A 19241-nucleotide genomic window follows, 5' to 3' on the forward strand; every position below is an offset into this window, starting at 1 on the left:
CCCGGAAACTACTTTGTAAAAAGGGAATCGATTTTCTTTTTTTTTTTGCACCAAGGTGTGTTTATAAGCACAGCTGTTCTGTTCCCAATGTGTGACGCAGTTAAAACAAACTAAATGTGGATTTATTTTCAGCGATTTAATCAGCGTTAGATAAATGTTAACGGTAGTCAAATATTGTTTTAATAAGAGAGAAGTGCTCATTGACGTAAAGGGTGTAGTAGCAATCAAACAGTCTGTAATTACTAACAAACGTCGGATGTCTGGTTTATGAATGCAAACATTCTCTATAAAAGAATATATAGCAGGGAAAGTTTGGAGGGGCGTAGTCTGTTCCAGGTTCATCAATAAATTACTCGGTGTCTCTATCTATAGTACTGTTTTGTTGATAAAGCGATTAAATATTAACGTATGATATCCTGTTCTTTTTCTTTATTTTGAAGAATAGTCAGACTTGGGAGGGGCTGGTTGCATATTACAATACAATGATTGCATACCTGAACAGAGTGACTATCCGCCATGAAAGCGTTTTTAGTTATTCATATTAGAGCAAATGTAACTTACATATCCACTTCAGTCACAAATGGACATGTAGCCTACCCTGCGAAGTTTATTCCTATAGACATTTAAGGCTAGTTTATACCAGTGTCCGACAACGTGTCAACTTCCGATTAATGCATTCATCCCCCCCCCCCCCCGCACAAATCTTCAAGAGATCGACGCCCACGTCTTACGTATAATTATGTAATATGAATCATAGCAAATCTATCTTTGTTTGCCTGGATCTCCTTGTAGCCGAATTGAAAATCTGCCGATCCCTAAACAGACAATTGCGTTATTACACACTTTTATTTTTGTAATTAATTTTACAAAAGTTTTTCAAAACACCCACTAGGTATGCAAGGTTTGGGATCTGGGATAGGTCATTGCGCGGTTAAATAGGCCCCCGGTCGATAATCCAAAGACAGATTGCGCATGAAACTATCCGAGTCGCCTACGCAATCAAATGCTGATCAAACAATGATCGGTAAACACTTTCACAGCATGCCATTAGATGTACTGTAATTCCCTATACCAATATTAGGCCGACAAGGGTTCGGTTGAACTACCAACTTATGGTGCTTTTTGTTTTATTTACCTAATGAAGATTCAAAGTTTGAAACCGTACTATGAGAAACGATCCGATTTATATTGAATTTATATTTAAAAAAAGCTTCAAAATATTTACTGTTTAAATGAGCATGGTCTGATCATGTAGTTGGTAAACCTGCTTTGTTTTGGTTTGACCCACCGACGACCCGCACCACCCTCTTTCCAAGCGATCAAAAGGCGCTCAAACAAAACTCCGTTTTGAAAGGGAGAGCCCCGATCCATCGCCGTTATATCAAGTCCCTGGTTATATTGATTAAATTCACAATAGTTATTGGTTTCTATAATTATAAGCCGTGTAATTGAGCACTAACGTTACTTTTACTTGAAGAAAAAATGTCATATCATCAATAGTAGGCTTGTGTGAAGATGATTGCATAACTAACGATCTGAAACTGTTGTAGCGATGACTCGTTTTCTTCTGCATCATCTCCGAGCTGGGGACAAAACCAGCTTCCTCCGGTGGGAGAGTTTCTACTTTCTAACCGCCCGGAAACGAATCGTCTGAGCAAGTGAACATCTTCCTTCCTCCCTTTGCCCTGCTCACTTTGCCCCTGCCTGCCCTTGATCAATGGAAAGCTGGTGATTCAGACTTTTCAGAATACGAAGGGACGACAAAGAAAGAAAAAAAGAAAATCAATACTAAATCACTAAAGCCCACTCTCGCGCGCTCAAACTGTCTTGCTGGCTCTCGTTCAAAACAACCTTCTCTAAGCGCGAGGACTAGTTTACTTATACAACAAATTAGTATGAAGATTGTTTTCATGTTTTATATGAATGCGACCGTGTCCGTTCGGGCTAAATATTTATAGTTATTTCTTCAATATGAAGTGGCGTGTGAAATGTGTAATTAATATTTTTGGAAACAATAAATGAGTAACCATCAGTGCATGACCTTTTAATATACTCTTGTTTATTTGTTAAACATTACGTGGGTGTGTGTGTGTGTGTGTGTGTGAAATGATTTTTTTTGTTATGGTTTTTGAAGTTTGATCACTACATATAGATCACTTTGAACACACTGCCAGATTGTAAAACAGAATAAGACATCTCTCTTTATTGCAGAAGTGATCTTATTGAATTGGAGTGGAGGCAAGGAGAAAATGCCCTTCAAAGTTTGATGAACTTTTACTCAACTTTTCCCTGAAACATATTACTTTTTTTAATGCATGGGGAAACAAATTTAAATTGCTGATGATACAGCTGTATTTCTATAACATTCTTTTCTTTTCTTTTCTTCTGAACGTGTAGAGACCACTTGATGGTGGTCGCTCTCCCGACGCTCTGATTGAGAAACCAAACTTCAGGAATGGAACTAATGATACTGATGGAAAGTACGTAAGTCTGAATGATGTATCAGACATTGATCCGTATAACGATGAAGAGGACCAAGCTCGGGGGAAATGGGGAAGCAAGATTGACTTTCTCCTGTCCTGTGTCAGCTATGCTGTTGGAATCGGCAACGTTTGGAGGTTTCCTTTCCTCTGCTATCAGAATGGAGGAGGTATGTTCTATATTTATAAGACAAGAAGTTTTAAGAGAGGGTATGAAGACTGGAAGCATATAGCCAACATGACGAGACAGATTAAATTTGAAATAGATTTTCGTTCAATCAGGGTGTTCTTGTCTTTGTTACCCATTATAGTCCCAGGCCTTTTCCGGTCTTGAAACTTCTGTTTAATATTTAAACAATGACAGACAGACTTTTGCTTTTCATATGGAAGGACCCTACTATAGGAAAACACAAAGGGTCTTTGTCATGTTTTATTCTACTGACGGCATTTCCCCATATTCAATGAAAGGAGTAGACATACTATTACACCTAATATAATCTCATAATCAGTACTAGTATTAAACGAATTAATGCTCCCATTGGGAAACCAAACCCACCTTTATCTCTACTTTTTTTTGGCTTCATTCCAAAATAAACTTATCCTGTATTTATATGTGATCATTCAACCGATTATATTTAAGAATTCAAGGTCTGTTGAACGGAGAGGTGTGTCCATAAGATGTGGGCTGGCTGAACCGAAGCATACAAGTAGAGTAGATAATCATTAATCGTGCATAGCGTGCCATGAGAATGAGAGGGGCCAAGGCACGATGGTTGTGATGAATGGGGACCATTCATGACATGCAGGCGCGTACGCAGGGGGGGGGGGGGGGGGGGGGGGGGTTTGGGGGGTTAAACCCCCCCCCTTTGGAAATTTTTTGTGTGTAAACCCCCTAAAAAAAACCTAAAACCCCCCCCCCTTTTGGATTTTTTTTTTTTTTTTTTTTTTTTTTTTTTTTTAAATTATTAAAAAAAAAAAAAAAAAAAAAATTATTCCCATGGCCGACCTAAAAAAGGTGACCTTACCCCCCCCCCAACGGAGCAAAATGTCATATTTCCAAATTTCGAGACCAAAAAAAAAAAAAAAAGTGTCCTCTTACCCCCCCCCCCCCCCCCCCCCCCCCGCTTATTCAGCGGTCGGCTGAGTCGTTGCGATTTTTTTGGACCAAAAAAGAAAAATGTGTCCTCTTACCCCCCCCCCCCCCCCCCCCCCCCCCCCCCCCCCCCCCCCCCCCCCGCTTATTCAGCGGCTGGCTGAGTCGTTGCGAAATTTTCGGACCGATTTATAAATGTTAAAACCCCCCCCTTGAAAAAATCCTGCGTACGCGCCTGATGACATGTGAAGGGTGTGAAACGTTCGAGTGGCTTTAGGAATTATTATCTATTGATGCTGCCGTCTGTCTAGACTGGCAACCATATCATATTTAATGCTGCACTCAGCAATATTTTTAGTATTACTTTTAGCATTTTTAACCTTTTTAATGTATGTTACACAAAGTCATAGAAATGTATGCAATGGAACAACAAAATCATATTGAGTGAGATTTAAAGGTAAACAAAGAATTGTGTCAGTGGTTGCTTCTTCGTAACTGAAAATTGGGCATTTTGCTGCCATGTAGGGCCAGCTCTTAACAAGAATGTGGAGACCAGAATATTAGAGATTATTTGTCAACATTGGCACAATTTATAGAGGGATTAAACAAAAAAGGAAAATAAACCAAGTGGGTCAAAAGTATCATACATTGTAATGTTTAAAGTTTGATGAAATATAGAGATTACTATGTTTGTTTTGTTGACTTTTTATTTGATTACAGGAGCCTTCTTGATCCCCTACATTCTAATTCTGTTTTTGCCGGCCTTCCCTTGTTTCTGCTTGAGATGAGCTTTGGTCAGTTCACCGGTGTTGGATGTCTTGGTATCTGGAAGATCTGCCCAATGTTCAAAGGTGAGCATCTTCAAAAGAAAGTTTAAAAAACCCAGAACAAAAATATTTCATTCGTCAGGGTTTTCCCCCTGCTATTCTTTTTTCATTTATACCCTCCTTCCCCCTTTCTACTCATCAACTACTATTTTTGTGATGATCCATGACCCATATGAAATGAAACTTAACTGTGAACTTATATTTTGAGTTTGAGTCTATGTAAATACATTTTAATCCATAAACTAAGTAACTAAAGTAAATGAAATTAAAAATTGTACTGAAATGAAGCTTTAAACTTGTATTTACAATTTTACATCCACCCTGCAGGTATTGGCTATGGTATGTTGGTGATCTGTTTCCTGGTGTCCATCTATTACCAAGTGATCCTAGCCTACACCATCTTCTACCTCTTCTCATCCCTGACGTCCATCCTCCCATGGGCAAGCTGTGGCCACCAGTGGAACACTGATAACTGCACTGACAGAATGCAGGATTCCAACTCAACCTTTAACATCAGCTCTCTGCTTAACCCCAAACCTCCCAGTGAGGAATACTTCTAGTAAGTTCATCTTTCAATGCTCAATCGGGGGAGGGAGGGTGACCAGATATTTGCCCCGTCGATGTTTGTTCCAAGCCTTATTTTGTCTAAGATGTCGGGTTTAGTTTGTGATGTGGTTTGGGATTAGGTTTACAGCGGTGGTTTGGGTTTAATAGGTATAGTGTTTAGGCCAGTGTAACTTGGAAATTGACTAGGGAGGGGGGAGGGGGGGGGGGGGATTGTTGCGAAAGCATATGTCATATGATCAAGGGAGTGAAGGACTGACTTCATAAGAGACAGACAGAGAGGAGAGGGAGACAGACAAACAGAGAGAGACAGAAAGAGAGACAAAAGATAGAAAGAGAAAGGGAGAGAGAGAGGGAGAGAGAAGAAGGGGGGGGGGGGCAAAAAAGAGAAGAGAAAGAAGTGGGAGTACTGAGGAAATAAGGAGGGTAAGAGAAAAATGGATTGATGGGTTGCCAATACAACAATGCAAATTACCCTGTCAGCAAAAGAGCCTACAACATTTTTCCTTTACTCAGGGCATTCGGGGGGCAGCTTTTGCTTGTCAGAAAGAAAAAAAAGTTTATCGACCTCAGGCATATGACCCGAGAAAGCCAAAGATGTACCTTTTATGGCAAACCTCAAATCAAATGACAAAACGGGTACATTCATCAAGAGGGAAACTTTATATGAGTTCTCTTGGTTTTTGAGCCAGCAAGGAAAACAGCTGTTGGGAGTATTGAATTGAGTGACATTGGATATGAATATATGGACATGCTGTTTATAACAATATTATTTTACCCATCCCGCATGTTTTTTCATGGGTTTAGGGTTCATTATCCAGTGATGAATGTAGTACAAAATTTGTAATGATTTTGTTACATAAGGAGTTGTCTCTGGCTTTGTATTGAATGCTTTTGTTATATTCCTTTTCTTGATAGCAACCATGTGCTAGGGATCAGCGACGGTGTTCATGATCTTGGTGCTGTGAAGTGGAAGCTTGCTCTATGTCTGATGGCTGCCTGGGTTATCACCTTCCTCTGTCTTATCAAAGGAATCAAGACCTCAGGAAAGGTACATCATCTTCAACTGCTTCTCAGACCATACTTAACCCCTCATTGTGTGCCGTGTTCCAAAAACAGGCAAACTTCCAAATGTCTAATTTTGAAGTCCATTGTCACCAGAAACCTCAAGATTTGACACGATAGTGAAGCCCTAGTGGAATAGATGATAACACCAAAATTGTAATTTCATATGTCAGTTTTCAAGTTGTTCAAGAACTACACAGTCTGTATAACTCATGTACGATTTGAATTACGACAGCTTTAAAGATGAAAATCCTTTACCAATATGAGTAACTGAAACTCCCCTTTCTTACTCATTGTGATCTGACGTTTGTCATTCTGTATATTCAAGTATTATGGTGTAATGTATTGATGTATGATGGATTGATCGTTCATTATCCCCTAACAGTACTCACTTACAGTTTGACTCATCAGGATCTTCTGTTGTCTCTTCATTTTCTTCCACCAGGTTGTATACTTGACGAGTACCTTCCCTACCTTGTCCTCTTCATCCTCTTCATCCGTGGAGTCACCCTTGACGGTGCCGTAGATGGAATCATCTTTTACATGAAACCAGATTTATCAAAGCTTCTAACGCCTCAGGTACGCCTCATTGTTAAAGCCCCACTGCACTACTTATAGCTACTTGCGCCCTCTATGTAACAAACCATGCATAATCGGACCATTGGTCCCCCAAGATCCTCTTTTTCTTAGGTTAATTGAGAGCTGATTTGATGAGCTCCAGTGACCTTGCAGGGTGGTCTAATCCCTTCTTTACACTAGTACAGATGGGCTTCAAATACATTCCGTGTAGACATCTGTAGCATGGCTTTAGAGATAGATATACTCTTGGACTGTATATTATACAAATTAAGCTAGGAAGGTGTACCGGTAACTTAAAAAAGAAAGAAATAGCTGTAATGTAAAAAGACTTGATAAAGAAGTATTCTCTGATATTTAAAGGTAAAGACCAGTTCTTTGTAAAGTTACAAGCACTATACACAGAAAGATGTATATGGGACTACCCTATATCTCTCACAGACCATGAGAGAAACAAATTTAACAAATATATGAATTAGTAGGCGGTTTCCCGGCAAATTTTTTATCATCATGTATTAGTCAAAACATATTCTTTCACATGATTGGTAATGAGAGCTTCCATTTCATTTTTTGAAATTGGGGCGTTTCCAATACTGGTCTTTACCTTTAATATCAACAGTTTTAATTTTTGGGAACGTTACAAAATTATCACCACAAAATTTAGTTCTCAGTAAATTGTGGGAGGTTTATGGAACATCTAATTCCAAGATTATATGATAAGGTCAATTGTATTTTTTTCTTCTAAATGAGCCTTTATAAACATCAACAAATTACTGTACTTTGGTACAAATTTTCTCACCTGTAGACAGGAAATTGTTTGCACGAAACACCATCTCACTAAAAGCAATGCAATTGTGTGAAAATATGGAACAAAATATTACAACAAACAAAAACGATATTTGCCAATACAAAAAAGTGTATTCCTGGGGTTATGTATTTGACGTTCTTGTAATTGTTTTCTCTTTGCAACCCTTTGCAGGTATGGCAGGATGCAGCAACACAGATCTTCTTTTCGTTGGGTGTAGCCTTTGGTTCTCTTCACACTCTCTCAAGTTATAACAAGTGGAAGAACAATTGTTACAGGTATGATTCAACTAGTGCTGTATTCAAACGTTTAACAATCCGGTATCTGACCGTCCATGGCACTATCCGTTTTCAGTTGGACATGTTTCGTTTTCATGTTTTTAAAAAAAAAATTATAATTATTATTATTTACTTTATTTTTTAATTTTTTTTATAGGAAAATCAAAAGAAATCTCTAGATTCAACCCTTTGATCCCCTATCACACCAACAAATCAGATACCATACTGACAAAAGACAGAAGACAAAATATAATACCCAGAATGAATAAGATCTTGTTTGTTATCAGTCAGTTCTTAGTCATGTAGCAGTGTGAATGGAGTAGTACCACAAATACACAATTCTGACAATGTTTGTATATTGCAGCGTTCCGTAAGCCATGATGTTAAGCCTGAGCTGACCCTTTATCAACCTTTGAAGAATATCTTAACTTATTTGAGTCAGAAGGACATTAACTCTTTGCTAGAAGATTAAATTAACACTCTTCTAGCTCTCAGCAAACTTTGGGGAGGGGGGGGGTCGAGGGGTGGGGGGTTTTGTACAAAGTCAAGTGTTAAACATGTCTTGTACAATTCTACTTGCAATTTTTTCATCCCTAGTTTTCTTTTCTCTTATTTCCCCATACAGGGATGCTTTGATAGTGTCCGTCATCAATTGCTTAACCAGCATCTTTGCTGGTTTTGTCATCTTTTCAGTACTTGGCTTTATGGCCAAACAAGCAGGCGTTACAGTTAAAGAAATAGCAACATCAGGTAAGAACACATGTCATGTTTTATATTGTCAGCATGCAAGAGGTCTGGCATGATTCTCTATTTATGAATTTTAGCAAACAACTCATGTCTACATACCTCACACCATTACCGGTAGCTAATCATGATTTAGGCTTAGTGGAATTGATTAACAGTGTTATAATCAGTAGAGTGAAACTTCTGTATTTGCCATTAGTTTTTATGGATCAAAGGTATTTTAGCAACAACTGGCAGCCACTGATTTACTTAATGTTAGAATGCTTATGAGTGTTCTAATTTGTATTTTCTTTAACGTTTCTATTTCAGGTCCTGGTCTAGCATTTGTAGCCTATCCTGAGGCCATTGCTAAGATGCCTATATCACCTCTGTGGTCTATTCTATTCTTTACTATGCTTTTTATGCTGGGACTTGGAAGTCAGGTAGTGCACAGTTTCATGCCATTTATTCATTTTTTACATGAGATGTGATAGTTCTTGCTAAATTTGAACAAAATAATAATTTCATATTAATTGTGTTATAGCTTCATTAAAGACCCTGTCGGAATTGAAAAATGAAATATATTAATTATATATCAAAGGAAAGCTTACAAGCCATTGATTACAATTATACTACTTTAGTACCTGTCAGACGAGTAATGGCTCTCTGAAATCTTGAAATCTAAAGCTTTGAAAATCAGGAGTTGTGTGTGTTCCCTTGCTTCATTGTTGGTAGAACAGCTGTGTTTGTTAAATGCAAATTATTAGAGAAATCAATAAAAGTACAGGTCAGCAATATAAAGGCCCTATTTTAGAAAACAATAGACAGGTTTCTTTTCCACCCCCTTTTTTTTTTTTTTGGGGGGGGGGGGGTTAAGAAATCAGAAATGTATCCAAAATGTATTAAATTGACTTGACAAATTGATACCATTTCATATTTCATTTTTGTTAGTGAACATAATGTTGTGTGTTGTGACTGCTTGCTATTTTATATTTTGCTCATTTTCTAAAACTTTTTTTTTCCCTTCCCAATCCAGTTCTGCCAGTTTGAGACTGTGAATACAGGATTGGCCGATGAGCTGGAGAAATACAGCCCAAAATTTAGAAAATACAAGTGGTGTATAACCCTTACTATGTCAATCGTATGCTTCCTCTTGGGTTTGCCACTGGTTTGTGAGGTAAGTCTTGAAACGTGCCCCCTCTCCCTCTCTTTCTCTCTACCCCCCCCCCCCCCTTGTCTCTTGCCTTGTCTCTGATAGTGTTCCTGTCTCCCCTCTCCAATTTCTTGATGTGTTATGTATTTGTCTGTATGTCTAAACAGCTCTTTCTTAAAGTGTACAAACTTTGATTATGAACATAACCAATGGAAAAATGTAGTTTTTAAGCTTCTACCAACCTTAAATAACCAATGGATTTTATATAAATCATTAAGAATCAAGTTTAACCCTACGTTAACTGGGGGGGGGGGGTCAATTTGACCCCCCCTGTAGAAATTTCGCGACTACTCCGAAACCGCGGCAGATATAAAATTTTCTTTTCATGACTTTTTTCTTTGAGTCTTACGCATCATTTAAAACGATTTTTTTTCGAAAATCGGACGTATAGTTACAAAGTCACGTGACCTCTTGTCTTCGCATGTCAGCCCGGAAATCGCTCATTTTTGTGATTTGTGTACAAAACATATGGAAATGTCATTTTTCCTAAAAAGAGATAAAACATTGGTTATTTAGTCTTGTTTAAAGTTTAGGTGTTTGTTTTGGGGTCAAAATAGTTGAATTGTAGTTATAAATAAATAAAACAACAAAAACAACAAAAACAAAATACATAAGTTAAAAAACAATGAAATACATAAGAAATTATCAAAACAAGAGATAACATGAGGAATAACCTGGCTCTTCCAATTTTTTGTGTTGTATTATTATTCCAAATGGTCTAACAAATATATGTAGTGAAAAAGAATGCTTAAATATGAATAATGTATGATTTATGGTCAAAAATGTGAATTTTATGACCTTATTTGCATAAATTACCATAAATATGCAAATGAGTGAATTTAAAAAAAAAAAATGAAATTACCATAGTATTCTATACACTTCACTTGACATGTATGCAAATTTTCGCGGCAATCGGCAGTGAAACGGTCTGAAATAGCCCAGTTAAAATAGGGTTAAACAAGAATCAAGTTTAAACAAAAACCCTGGAGATGAGTAAAAAAAATGTTTACCTGTCTTTCTCCCTTTCTTAGCATGCCAATAATGACCTAGTAGCTTGTAGTTTGTTTTAATCTTTACAAATATACTTGTGTAGGTTGAATTTGAAAATGCAATCACTTAACTGTTTTGAATGCTTTTCATTCTTGTCCCAAGGGTGGAATGTACCTTGTCAATCTGATGAATGATTTCTCTGGAGGACTCTCCCTCGTCTTCATTGGCATGTTTGAGACTATTGTCATTACTTGGTTCTATGGTAAGTACAACAAAATGTCAGACGTTGAAAAAACCTTGAAAAAACGGTATATGAAGTTTTGTTTATCTCCCCAAAAAATTACAAGATGCATTTGCCAACTCTAGTTGGCAACATAGCAAAATACTCAACAGAGCTTGCTATGCTCAAATTTTCTACAAATTTAGGATCTTTAAGGAGTATTTCACTTTGTATCGTCTCTTTGGTTTACTTGCTGTCCCTGATATTTACAACTCATTTATTATCATATTATAGCACCAAGTTTTAGATGTTAAATAGTACTATTATATGCTTAATAATACCTCTTATTCTCCATTTTATGTGTATTTTACAGGTGTTGAGAAATATCTTGATAATCTTGAAGCTATGCTTGGATTCCGTCTTAACTTCTTCTGGAAGGCGTGCTGGAAGTTTGTCTCGCCAGTATTCTTATTGGTAAGTTTTCACAATGATACCAAGATAAAATGTATTGAGACTGCATTCATAAGAATACTTCACTCTAGGCGTAATCATACATCTAATACCAATTGCGAACAGCATTTGTGTTAATAAATGAAACAAATTTGAGACATTTACAAACTACTCATTTCAAAGAGAATGAGATTGAATCAGGACTAGGATATATGAAAGCATGTAAAGTTATATATTTTCCATTTGGTGAAATGGAATTTGGCCATGAAAGATAAAAATGGAAGATTGTGTTAAAGACATTTGTCGCTTGAAATAAAATGTGTGAATCATCATAAAGATGAAATCAACTCTTGAAAATGATTTCATTGATTTTTTAAAAAGTGGAATTGCTTTTATATTTGATGATGATTTTATAATATATCATGTACTACCTTACTCTTCCACAGGTTGTTATAATCTTTTCGTTGGCAATGTATGAACCAAAGAAGTACGGAGCTAATTACATCTATCCTGGCTGGGCTGAGGCTATGGGTTGGATGATGACTCTAGTCTCATTGGTTCCCATTTTCGTTTATGCTGTCTGGTTTGTCTCGAAGCAGGATGCCCCCACTTTCAAAGAGGTAAGTCCGTCACATCAAAATATTGTTATGAGGGAACCGTCTCATAAACAGTTCAGGGGGTGTTTCACAAAGATTCTAAGTCGAACTTAACTCTAAGTTGGACTTAAATATTATGGAGAGCCATTGTAGCCTTACAATGTAATATATTCAAAAGCAAATTTTCAAGAATTTTAAGACTTTTCATAAATTCCACATCAAGAACAAAAATTTTTTCCATGATAATGGAAAATATGAATGATTTGAATCAACATTTTATGCCCTTTAAAATAACTTTTAAATAACGGCTTTCCATAATTGTTAAAGATAAAGACCAGTTATGGTCATGCGATTGTATTGTGAAAGAAACGTTGTGGAATTGATCAGAAAAGGTTGAATCTAGCATTTAAGTATTGGTGTGTCCTGCAAGGTTCTGGAATCATCAAAATGATAAGAAATTTGGCCCAGTGTTCGTAAAGGACTGTACACAGAAAGATTTATATGGGACTACGCACACGTGGGCGACACATGCGTTTATCTCTCACATACCAATAGATAAACTAATTTACCAAATATATCAATTAGTAGGCGGTTTCCCGGCAAAAAATGTTATCATCATGTATTAGTCAAAACATATTCTTTGACATGAGTGGTAATGAGAGCTTCCATTTCATTTTTTGAAATTTGGGCGTTTCCAATACTGGTCTTTACCTTTAAGTTCAACTAAGGATCTTTGTGAAACACCCCCCTCATCGATACAAATTGATCACATGTCCTCCAATCAGGACTACTGTCCGAATGATGGCGATTTCAAGTTGTGTTCCGATTAATCTAATTCAATCAAAGCTAACTTTAAAGAGAGACAAAGTCCCAGGATTAGTTGTGGGGCATCCCCGTTTAACTTGGGTAGCGATAGTCTAACAAATGAATTATATTCCATAAGATGTCAAAATAATGTTTAAATGAAAATGACAAGTTTTGATGTTGATTACAAAACAATTATCATATTGTACATGTTTTACTGTGATGTGATTTGCAAAAAAGGAACTCCAAATTGCATGCAAGTTTCTTGTACGAGGCCCATTGATGATAAATGTAGGTAATGCCACGCTTCTATTAAACTAGCATGGATATAACCAACAATTGAAAGAATTGGTGAATCTTTGATCCTGTAACCTTTTCCACCAACACTGCATTACCTACCTTCCCATTTTCCTAAAGAAGGGTTGAGTGTTTTTTATTATCATGTTTCAATTCTGATATTTGGTACTTGAAAGTTGTGATAAATATGAATTCTGTGTATGAATGATGAGTCAGATTTATGTGTGTTTACAAAATACGATTGGAGCTTTTTAAAATATGCATATTATTGTTCTGTATTTGTTAATGTTATTGGTTGTATCATGCTTTGTGCCATGTTGTTAATGCTACTGGTTTTACTTGCCAGTAAATTTGTTGTATCATTCCATCATTTCCATGAAATACATGTATGAACATGAGATATCTTTGAAGTAAAAAGTACAGTGTAATATGGAGTCATACCTGTTACTAGAAGCATTCAGGCCACTTTCAAAAGGTCAACTGTATTTTTGGAACATCAGGCATTTATACTCCCAAGAATTTAATGACCCTTTAACGTTCAATGGCACATGTTTATAATGGCTTATGTTGCTGTGTGAGTGGGGCCCCCAAGGGTGTCATTATCACAAGCATGTGTGAGATGGAATGCTGGACATATGAGTCCAATGCTTTGCGTTGGTACATGTATTCTATATGGGAATGTGTAGTATACATTTATATGTACATGTGCACTTTATATGGGAATGCTAAGGCTTCATTTAGTAAGTGATCAATTCAAATGACGAGAGATAATAGTGAGGACAGGAATTTGAGAGGGTGACTGAGTCACCAGTATAGAAATAATACATATACACATATTTTCTCAAAGGGCAGTGCAACATTTGGTCCATATTCTACTCATATTCACACCAACTTTTGGGTTTTTGTCTGAAATCAGTTTAACAAAGGAAGTTAGTCCGGGTCTTAGTTTTCCTTTTGTTATATGTGTTTTTAGACCCAGGGTCATATATGTCATGCAGGTTTAAAGCTAATCTTGAACTGGTTTGGGTATCGTATGTCGAGAGAACATGGCTATATTCATTCTGGGTTGTTTATAACCTGCAGTCGATCGATGGTTTGAACCATTGAAATAAAAATATCCTCACAAAAACTTGCTGGAAATCATCTACAATAAACAACTCTCATTTACACATGCATGGTGACCTGCGACGAGTACATGGTGTCGGGCTGTCTTGTGCCTTCTTACCACCTTGATTTCCCGATCTTTCTATGGTCATTACTCAACCCATAACCTTTAGGAACATGTCATTTATTTATAATCTTGAACATTCAGTGTAAGTTTTGTAGGATTCTGTGAGAAATTGAGAATTTATATTCCATCATTAAAACCGACTAGTTAGGCTTAGTGAGTAGACCTAGTTGCATTCGAGTGTAAAAGCAGGAGAAAAAAGACAAACAAGATAAGACTAGACAATTTAAGGTTAGTGCTTGCTCCAACTTTTCCAAGTCTCTAAGCAAATCTGAAATTTAAGCTAATCTAGGAGTATGAGTTATGAAATGTACGTGCTAGACCATTCTCCACTCATTTTTGAAGGATGTGTGGTAGGCCTATGCTGAAATTGAATAAGAAATACCATGAATACAGAGCTTATGAATTGAATCTTTCTTGGAGTTTTGGTGGCTCTGAAAAGAGCCGTTTTGATAAACGTATCATCAAATGAAGACAATATATTTAAGCACGCTCGCCACGGATACGGCGGGCCAGCTGGATGTCCTTGGGCATGATGGTGACACGCTTGGCGTGGATGGCGCACAGGTTGGTGTCCTCGAAAAGACCGACCAAGTAGGCTTCGCTAGCCTCCTGAAGAGCCATGATGGCAGAGCTCTGGAATCGGAGCTCGGTCTTGAAGTCCTGAGCGATCTCACGGACCAGACGCTGGAAGGGGAGCTTGCGGATGAGCAGCTCGGTGCTCTTCTGGTAGCGACGGATCTCACGGAGAGCGACGGTTCCGGGCCTGTAACGATGGGGCTTCTTGACTCCGCCGGTGGCTGGGGCGGACTTGCGAGCTGCCTTGGTGGCAAGCTGCTTGCGAGGAGCCTTTCCTCCGGTAGATTTACGTGCTGTCTGCTTGGTACGGGCCATTGTTGTTTGTTCGTTGATTCAACTGATAAATTTTTGAAGTTGCCGCGTTGTATTTATACCTCCAGAGTGCTTCATGCTGATTGGCCAAGACCAATGAATAAGCGTTCGATCGTTCGTCATTGGTCGTTTCCGCTACGGGTCGCTGCCTCATGCATTATGCATTGGATAGTGCGGTCCATCTGTTCGCTTATAGCACGAAAAATGGGATCATATTTTGTGGATTATGAGGGCTTTCCACACAGTAACCGACACATTATTGGAATCATATCATCAAGTAAAAAAAAGTGCGCCAAATCACACCAGTTTTTAAAGATTGTATTGCTTAATTAATATTTTAGAAGGAATTTCTTAAATCGCGTTCCATTTTGAGGCGATCGCCCGTCTCATGTATTATTCATAAACCAGACAAGTGCGTACCAGTACATGCTGTAGCACCCACATCTTTTTTTCTTCCAAAATCTCTCATTCGGGAAATAAAAATAACATTTATTATATTCGTGTCATTATAAGATGACTAAATACACAGTCTTTAACACGTAATTTTGTTTGACTTTGTACATTTGAGTGATTATGAGCGATATAACTTTTCACACGCACCGTAAAACGGATTCAGTGCCTAATGCATTATGCATGAGTCACCATTTCGCTCTTGGCGGTAAATTGGAACAAGCGGGTTGTGTGACGGGTCGCCGGTTTTGCGGAACAAAGGATTGGTATTGGGTCGGTCCCTCGCGTTCGCATAGAGGGTATATATACCAGCGGAAATCCAGAACAAGTATCAGTTTGAAAATATCTCAAACGATTCATCAACATGTCTGGACGTGGTAAAGGAGGAAAGGGACTTGGAAAGGGAGGCGCCAAGCGTCATCGCAAGGTTTTGCGTGATAACATCCAGGGAATCACCAAGCCAGCCATCCGTCGTCTTGCTCGACGTGGAGGAGTCAAACGTATCAGCGGTCTCATCTACGAAGAGACCCGTGGAGTCCTCAAGGTCTTCCTTGAGAACGTCATCCGTGATGCCGTCACCTATTGCGAGCACGCCAAGAGGAAGACCGTCACCGCCATGGACGTCGTCTACGCCCTGAAGCGACAGGGACGTACCCTCTACGGATTCGGAGGTTAAGAAGTTACTCTTCTGACCAACAACTCAAACGGCTCTTTTTAGAGCCACCAAATATTCAAGAAAGATTCAAATGTTCGATTCTTAAGTAATCTTGAAGTCTAAATAATAATAATATTCAATTTTTATAATTCTCAGGGTCCTATTCTTAATCACGTTGCTATCTTTATCTAATCAGTCTGTACCAAACAAGGGGGCAATGAAAGCCATATGGAACGATGATAGAAATGATTAATTAACTCGTCCGTTGATGAATTAATATAAATGAAGTTTGAAGCAATGGCCATAGTGAGCATAAATGGGTCCAAGATGGAAATAAGGAGAAGGCCAGATTAGAAAGAAAATTGAAATCAAAATTCACAAACCATGAGAAGGCGCCACCTTTATGGTGGGGGTAAGGGAAAAGGTAGATTACATTACAATTACATATTATCTGTTTATAATTTGTAATCATGATCTCCCCCCCCCGGCTCGGATTTCTAAACTTTTTTAGTTTTTTTTAACCTTCACTATCACACCTGGGTGGAACAGGAAGTAGATGTTTTTCTTTTGAGTGTGTGTTTGAATCTATTTTCAAATATGCTAATCAGGGTTCTCATATCCCTGAGCTAATCATGATGTGTGATAAGGGGAGGGGAGGAGGGTCGAAGAAATAAACAGCATAAGGAGGTCATAAAGTTTCCAAACAGCCAATCAAATTACGTAACCATCGCGTAATACGATTATTTTATTTGAAAAGTTTTCAACCTTCAAAGTTTAATATGTAAATATCAGGATCAGAGTCTTCAAAGCTGACCACATGCATTTCTCCATCAAAAGAAAAGTTGGCACGAAATGTGACAAATTTAAAAATACATGTTTCCTAGTCAAATTATATTGTTATATTAGGTGTACCGTGTGTGTGTGTAAATTTTTGACCACAACGGTACCTTTATCAAAGTCTGCTGATGCTTGTATGTATTTCAATTAATTTGTGCATGAATATATGGCTGTGAAATTAGATGTGTATAGTGTAGAATTAGTAGAAGAGAGACGTGTGGGAAAAAAACCTGTCCCGGCCCGGTAAGAAAAATGTGGACTTCTGAAGCATGTGTAATGATGTAATAATTTATCTTGCATATTTATCTGTGGTACATTGCTATTTATCACTTTATCACTTACTATGATTAATGTTTTCTTTTATCCCTAAGAAGCTACTACGTAATGCTAACCATTTTCCTCCATTTTATTTCATTCCATTTCATCAATGCAGAAGCTCCGCATGGCATCGCGTCCCGCTCCTGACTTTGGCCCCGTGCTCAATCACCACCGCAAAGAAGCTGGTTTCGCACCTTTACCGAGGCGTAGAAACAAGACAACCGAGACCAGCAACACCTTCGTCTGAAGCGGGCCGGCCGGCCACACACCATTCAGGAGTCATTAAGCAGGATGCATTCGATTTTCAACACAAGCAGGGGGGGGGGGGCTACAACCCCCCCCCCCCCCCGTCTAACGACGCCCCTACACACCCCTTCACCATCTATTGGGTTTTGAAGATTTGAATGAAAACCTAAAAGGCTGTGTGTTCTTAGTCTCGAATGCATCCATCTTCATTTTAGAATCCTGCTTAAAAAAGAAAAAGAACAATGAATAAAAGAAAAATGAATAAAAGAAAAATGAATAAAAGAAAGAAAAAAAAAGAAAAAAAAAAAAAACAGGGAGCATGATCCCTTATCAGTATTTAGTCTTACATAGAGCATAATAACCCTGGAGATGATTATAGAATCAACTGTCATGCTAATTTCATGCTTTCATTAAGAGGTTTGAACAAAATGATCATATGATGTTATAAACATGCTGGTAGAATCTGCAGTTATAACCTTGGCCACATACATAATACAAAACTACATCTATTTTGTGGTTAAATCGATTTAGACGGTAGGCTGCAAACCTTGACTGAAAAAAATAACTCTGGCTGAGTGTATGAGTGCACTGCACAAATATGTACATGTAGGCTGAGCATATTATGCGTCCAAAAGTTGAGACTGGAAGTCCTAGAGATATATTTTTCTACAATTGCATTTATCCTCAAAGCTCACTCTACCTTGTTAAGAGTTTTATCAACAATATGTTGTGACAAAATAATAGATGGAGCATATGATATTGAAATCGTAGTAGAGTAGAGAACGGTATTATAAATATTTGTTGTTCTTCTCTCTTTAACATTTTGTTCACAAGATAGTACACTTATTTTAGAATGAAAACAATATTACTTTACTTTTATTTTTCATATATATGCGTAAATATATAGGTCTAGATACGGTACTGCAGGGTTGAGGTATACTTGTATTCTTTCAAGTTTCAAGTTTATTTGTTTCACATTTCACAAAAAAGAATTCACATAATTGACAAAATTAGAACATAATATGGAATATACTAAAAGTGTCACATTATATAATTAATTCTTTGAAAAGACGTCGAAATTCATTGTATTGAAATTGAATAGGAGGTTATACAGGGTGAAATGTGAGGAACCTATTAAAAATATTTGTAAGCACTTCTTCGGTCTGTTGTGGACAAAGGGAACAGAAGAAGAATTTTTTTATAGTATAATCAGTCCTTTTCAAATCAGATAAATGAGGCAGTTAGTTGTCACAGTGTTTTTGCAGCACTATTCTGTCCCATCTCCCCCTCCCCCCCCCCCAAAAAAAAGTAGCTGGGAATATGAAACAAACTTTATTTACAATAGATGCAATTGGAAGAAAAAAAACAGTGTAGTGTCTTATTTTAACATTTAATATTAATAATGTGCAATACAGCTTGCGAATGTAAACCTAAATACATTTGACACAGTTTTGGATGTAAATGTTCCCAGTCATTTTACATTCAACAGCATCTAGACTTTGGCTGAAAAATGTGCAGGGTAGGGTACAGCATATACATATATAACTGAAATGCATTAGAAATACTGGTAGATAATTTAAAGCAAAATGGAGGTACAGGATATGACATTCTTCCCCGTTGTTTCGTACAGTTATT

At 37.5% G+C, this 19241-nt stretch overlaps 3 protein-coding genes across 3 annotated transcripts in view; 2 read left to right on the top strand and 1 right to left on the bottom strand.

The window, feature by feature from the left end:
• LOC577626 (sodium- and chloride-dependent glycine transporter 1) overlaps window positions 1-17693 on the top strand; it is a 38392-nt gene extending 20699 nt beyond the window's left edge. The window contains 15 exon segments of the mRNA XM_777840.5: window positions 2398-2650; window positions 4294-4326; window positions 4329-4424; window positions 4728-4959; window positions 5883-6015; window positions 6475-6493; window positions 6496-6608; window positions 7585-7688; window positions 8314-8438; window positions 8742-8854; window positions 9448-9588; window positions 10777-10876; window positions 11208-11308; window positions 11731-11904; window positions 17476-17693. Of these exon segments, the coding sequence (XP_782933.4) occupies window positions 2398-2650; window positions 4294-4326; window positions 4329-4424; window positions 4728-4959; window positions 5883-6015; window positions 6475-6493; window positions 6496-6608; window positions 7585-7688; window positions 8314-8438; window positions 8742-8854; window positions 9448-9588; window positions 10777-10876; window positions 11208-11308; window positions 11731-11904; window positions 17476-17607 (1869 nt within the window). The 3' untranslated portion in view covers window positions 17608-17693.
• On the bottom strand, window positions 14384-15124 carry LOC577682 (histone H3, embryonic-like). The gene has a single exon (XM_777897.3). The coding sequence runs from the start codon at window positions 15101-15103 to the stop codon at window positions 14693-14695; it is 411 nt and encodes a 136-aa protein (XP_782990.1). The 5' UTR covers window positions 15104-15124; the 3' UTR covers window positions 14384-14692.
• On the top strand, window positions 15656-16669 carry LOC753782 (histone H4). The gene has a single exon (XM_001177624.3). The coding sequence runs from the start codon at window positions 15915-15917 to the stop codon at window positions 16224-16226; it is 312 nt and encodes a 103-aa protein (XP_001177624.1). The 5' UTR covers window positions 15656-15914; the 3' UTR covers window positions 16227-16669.
• Window positions 17694-19241: the final 1548 nt, after the last annotated feature.

Source organism: Strongylocentrotus purpuratus, unplaced genomic scaffold, assembly GCF_000002235.5.
Source record: "Strongylocentrotus purpuratus isolate Spur 01 unplaced genomic scaffold, Spur_5.0 spur5_scaffold_11, whole genome shotgun sequence".
Lineage (NCBI taxonomy): Eukaryota > Metazoa > Echinodermata > Echinoidea > Camarodonta > Strongylocentrotidae > Strongylocentrotus > Strongylocentrotus purpuratus.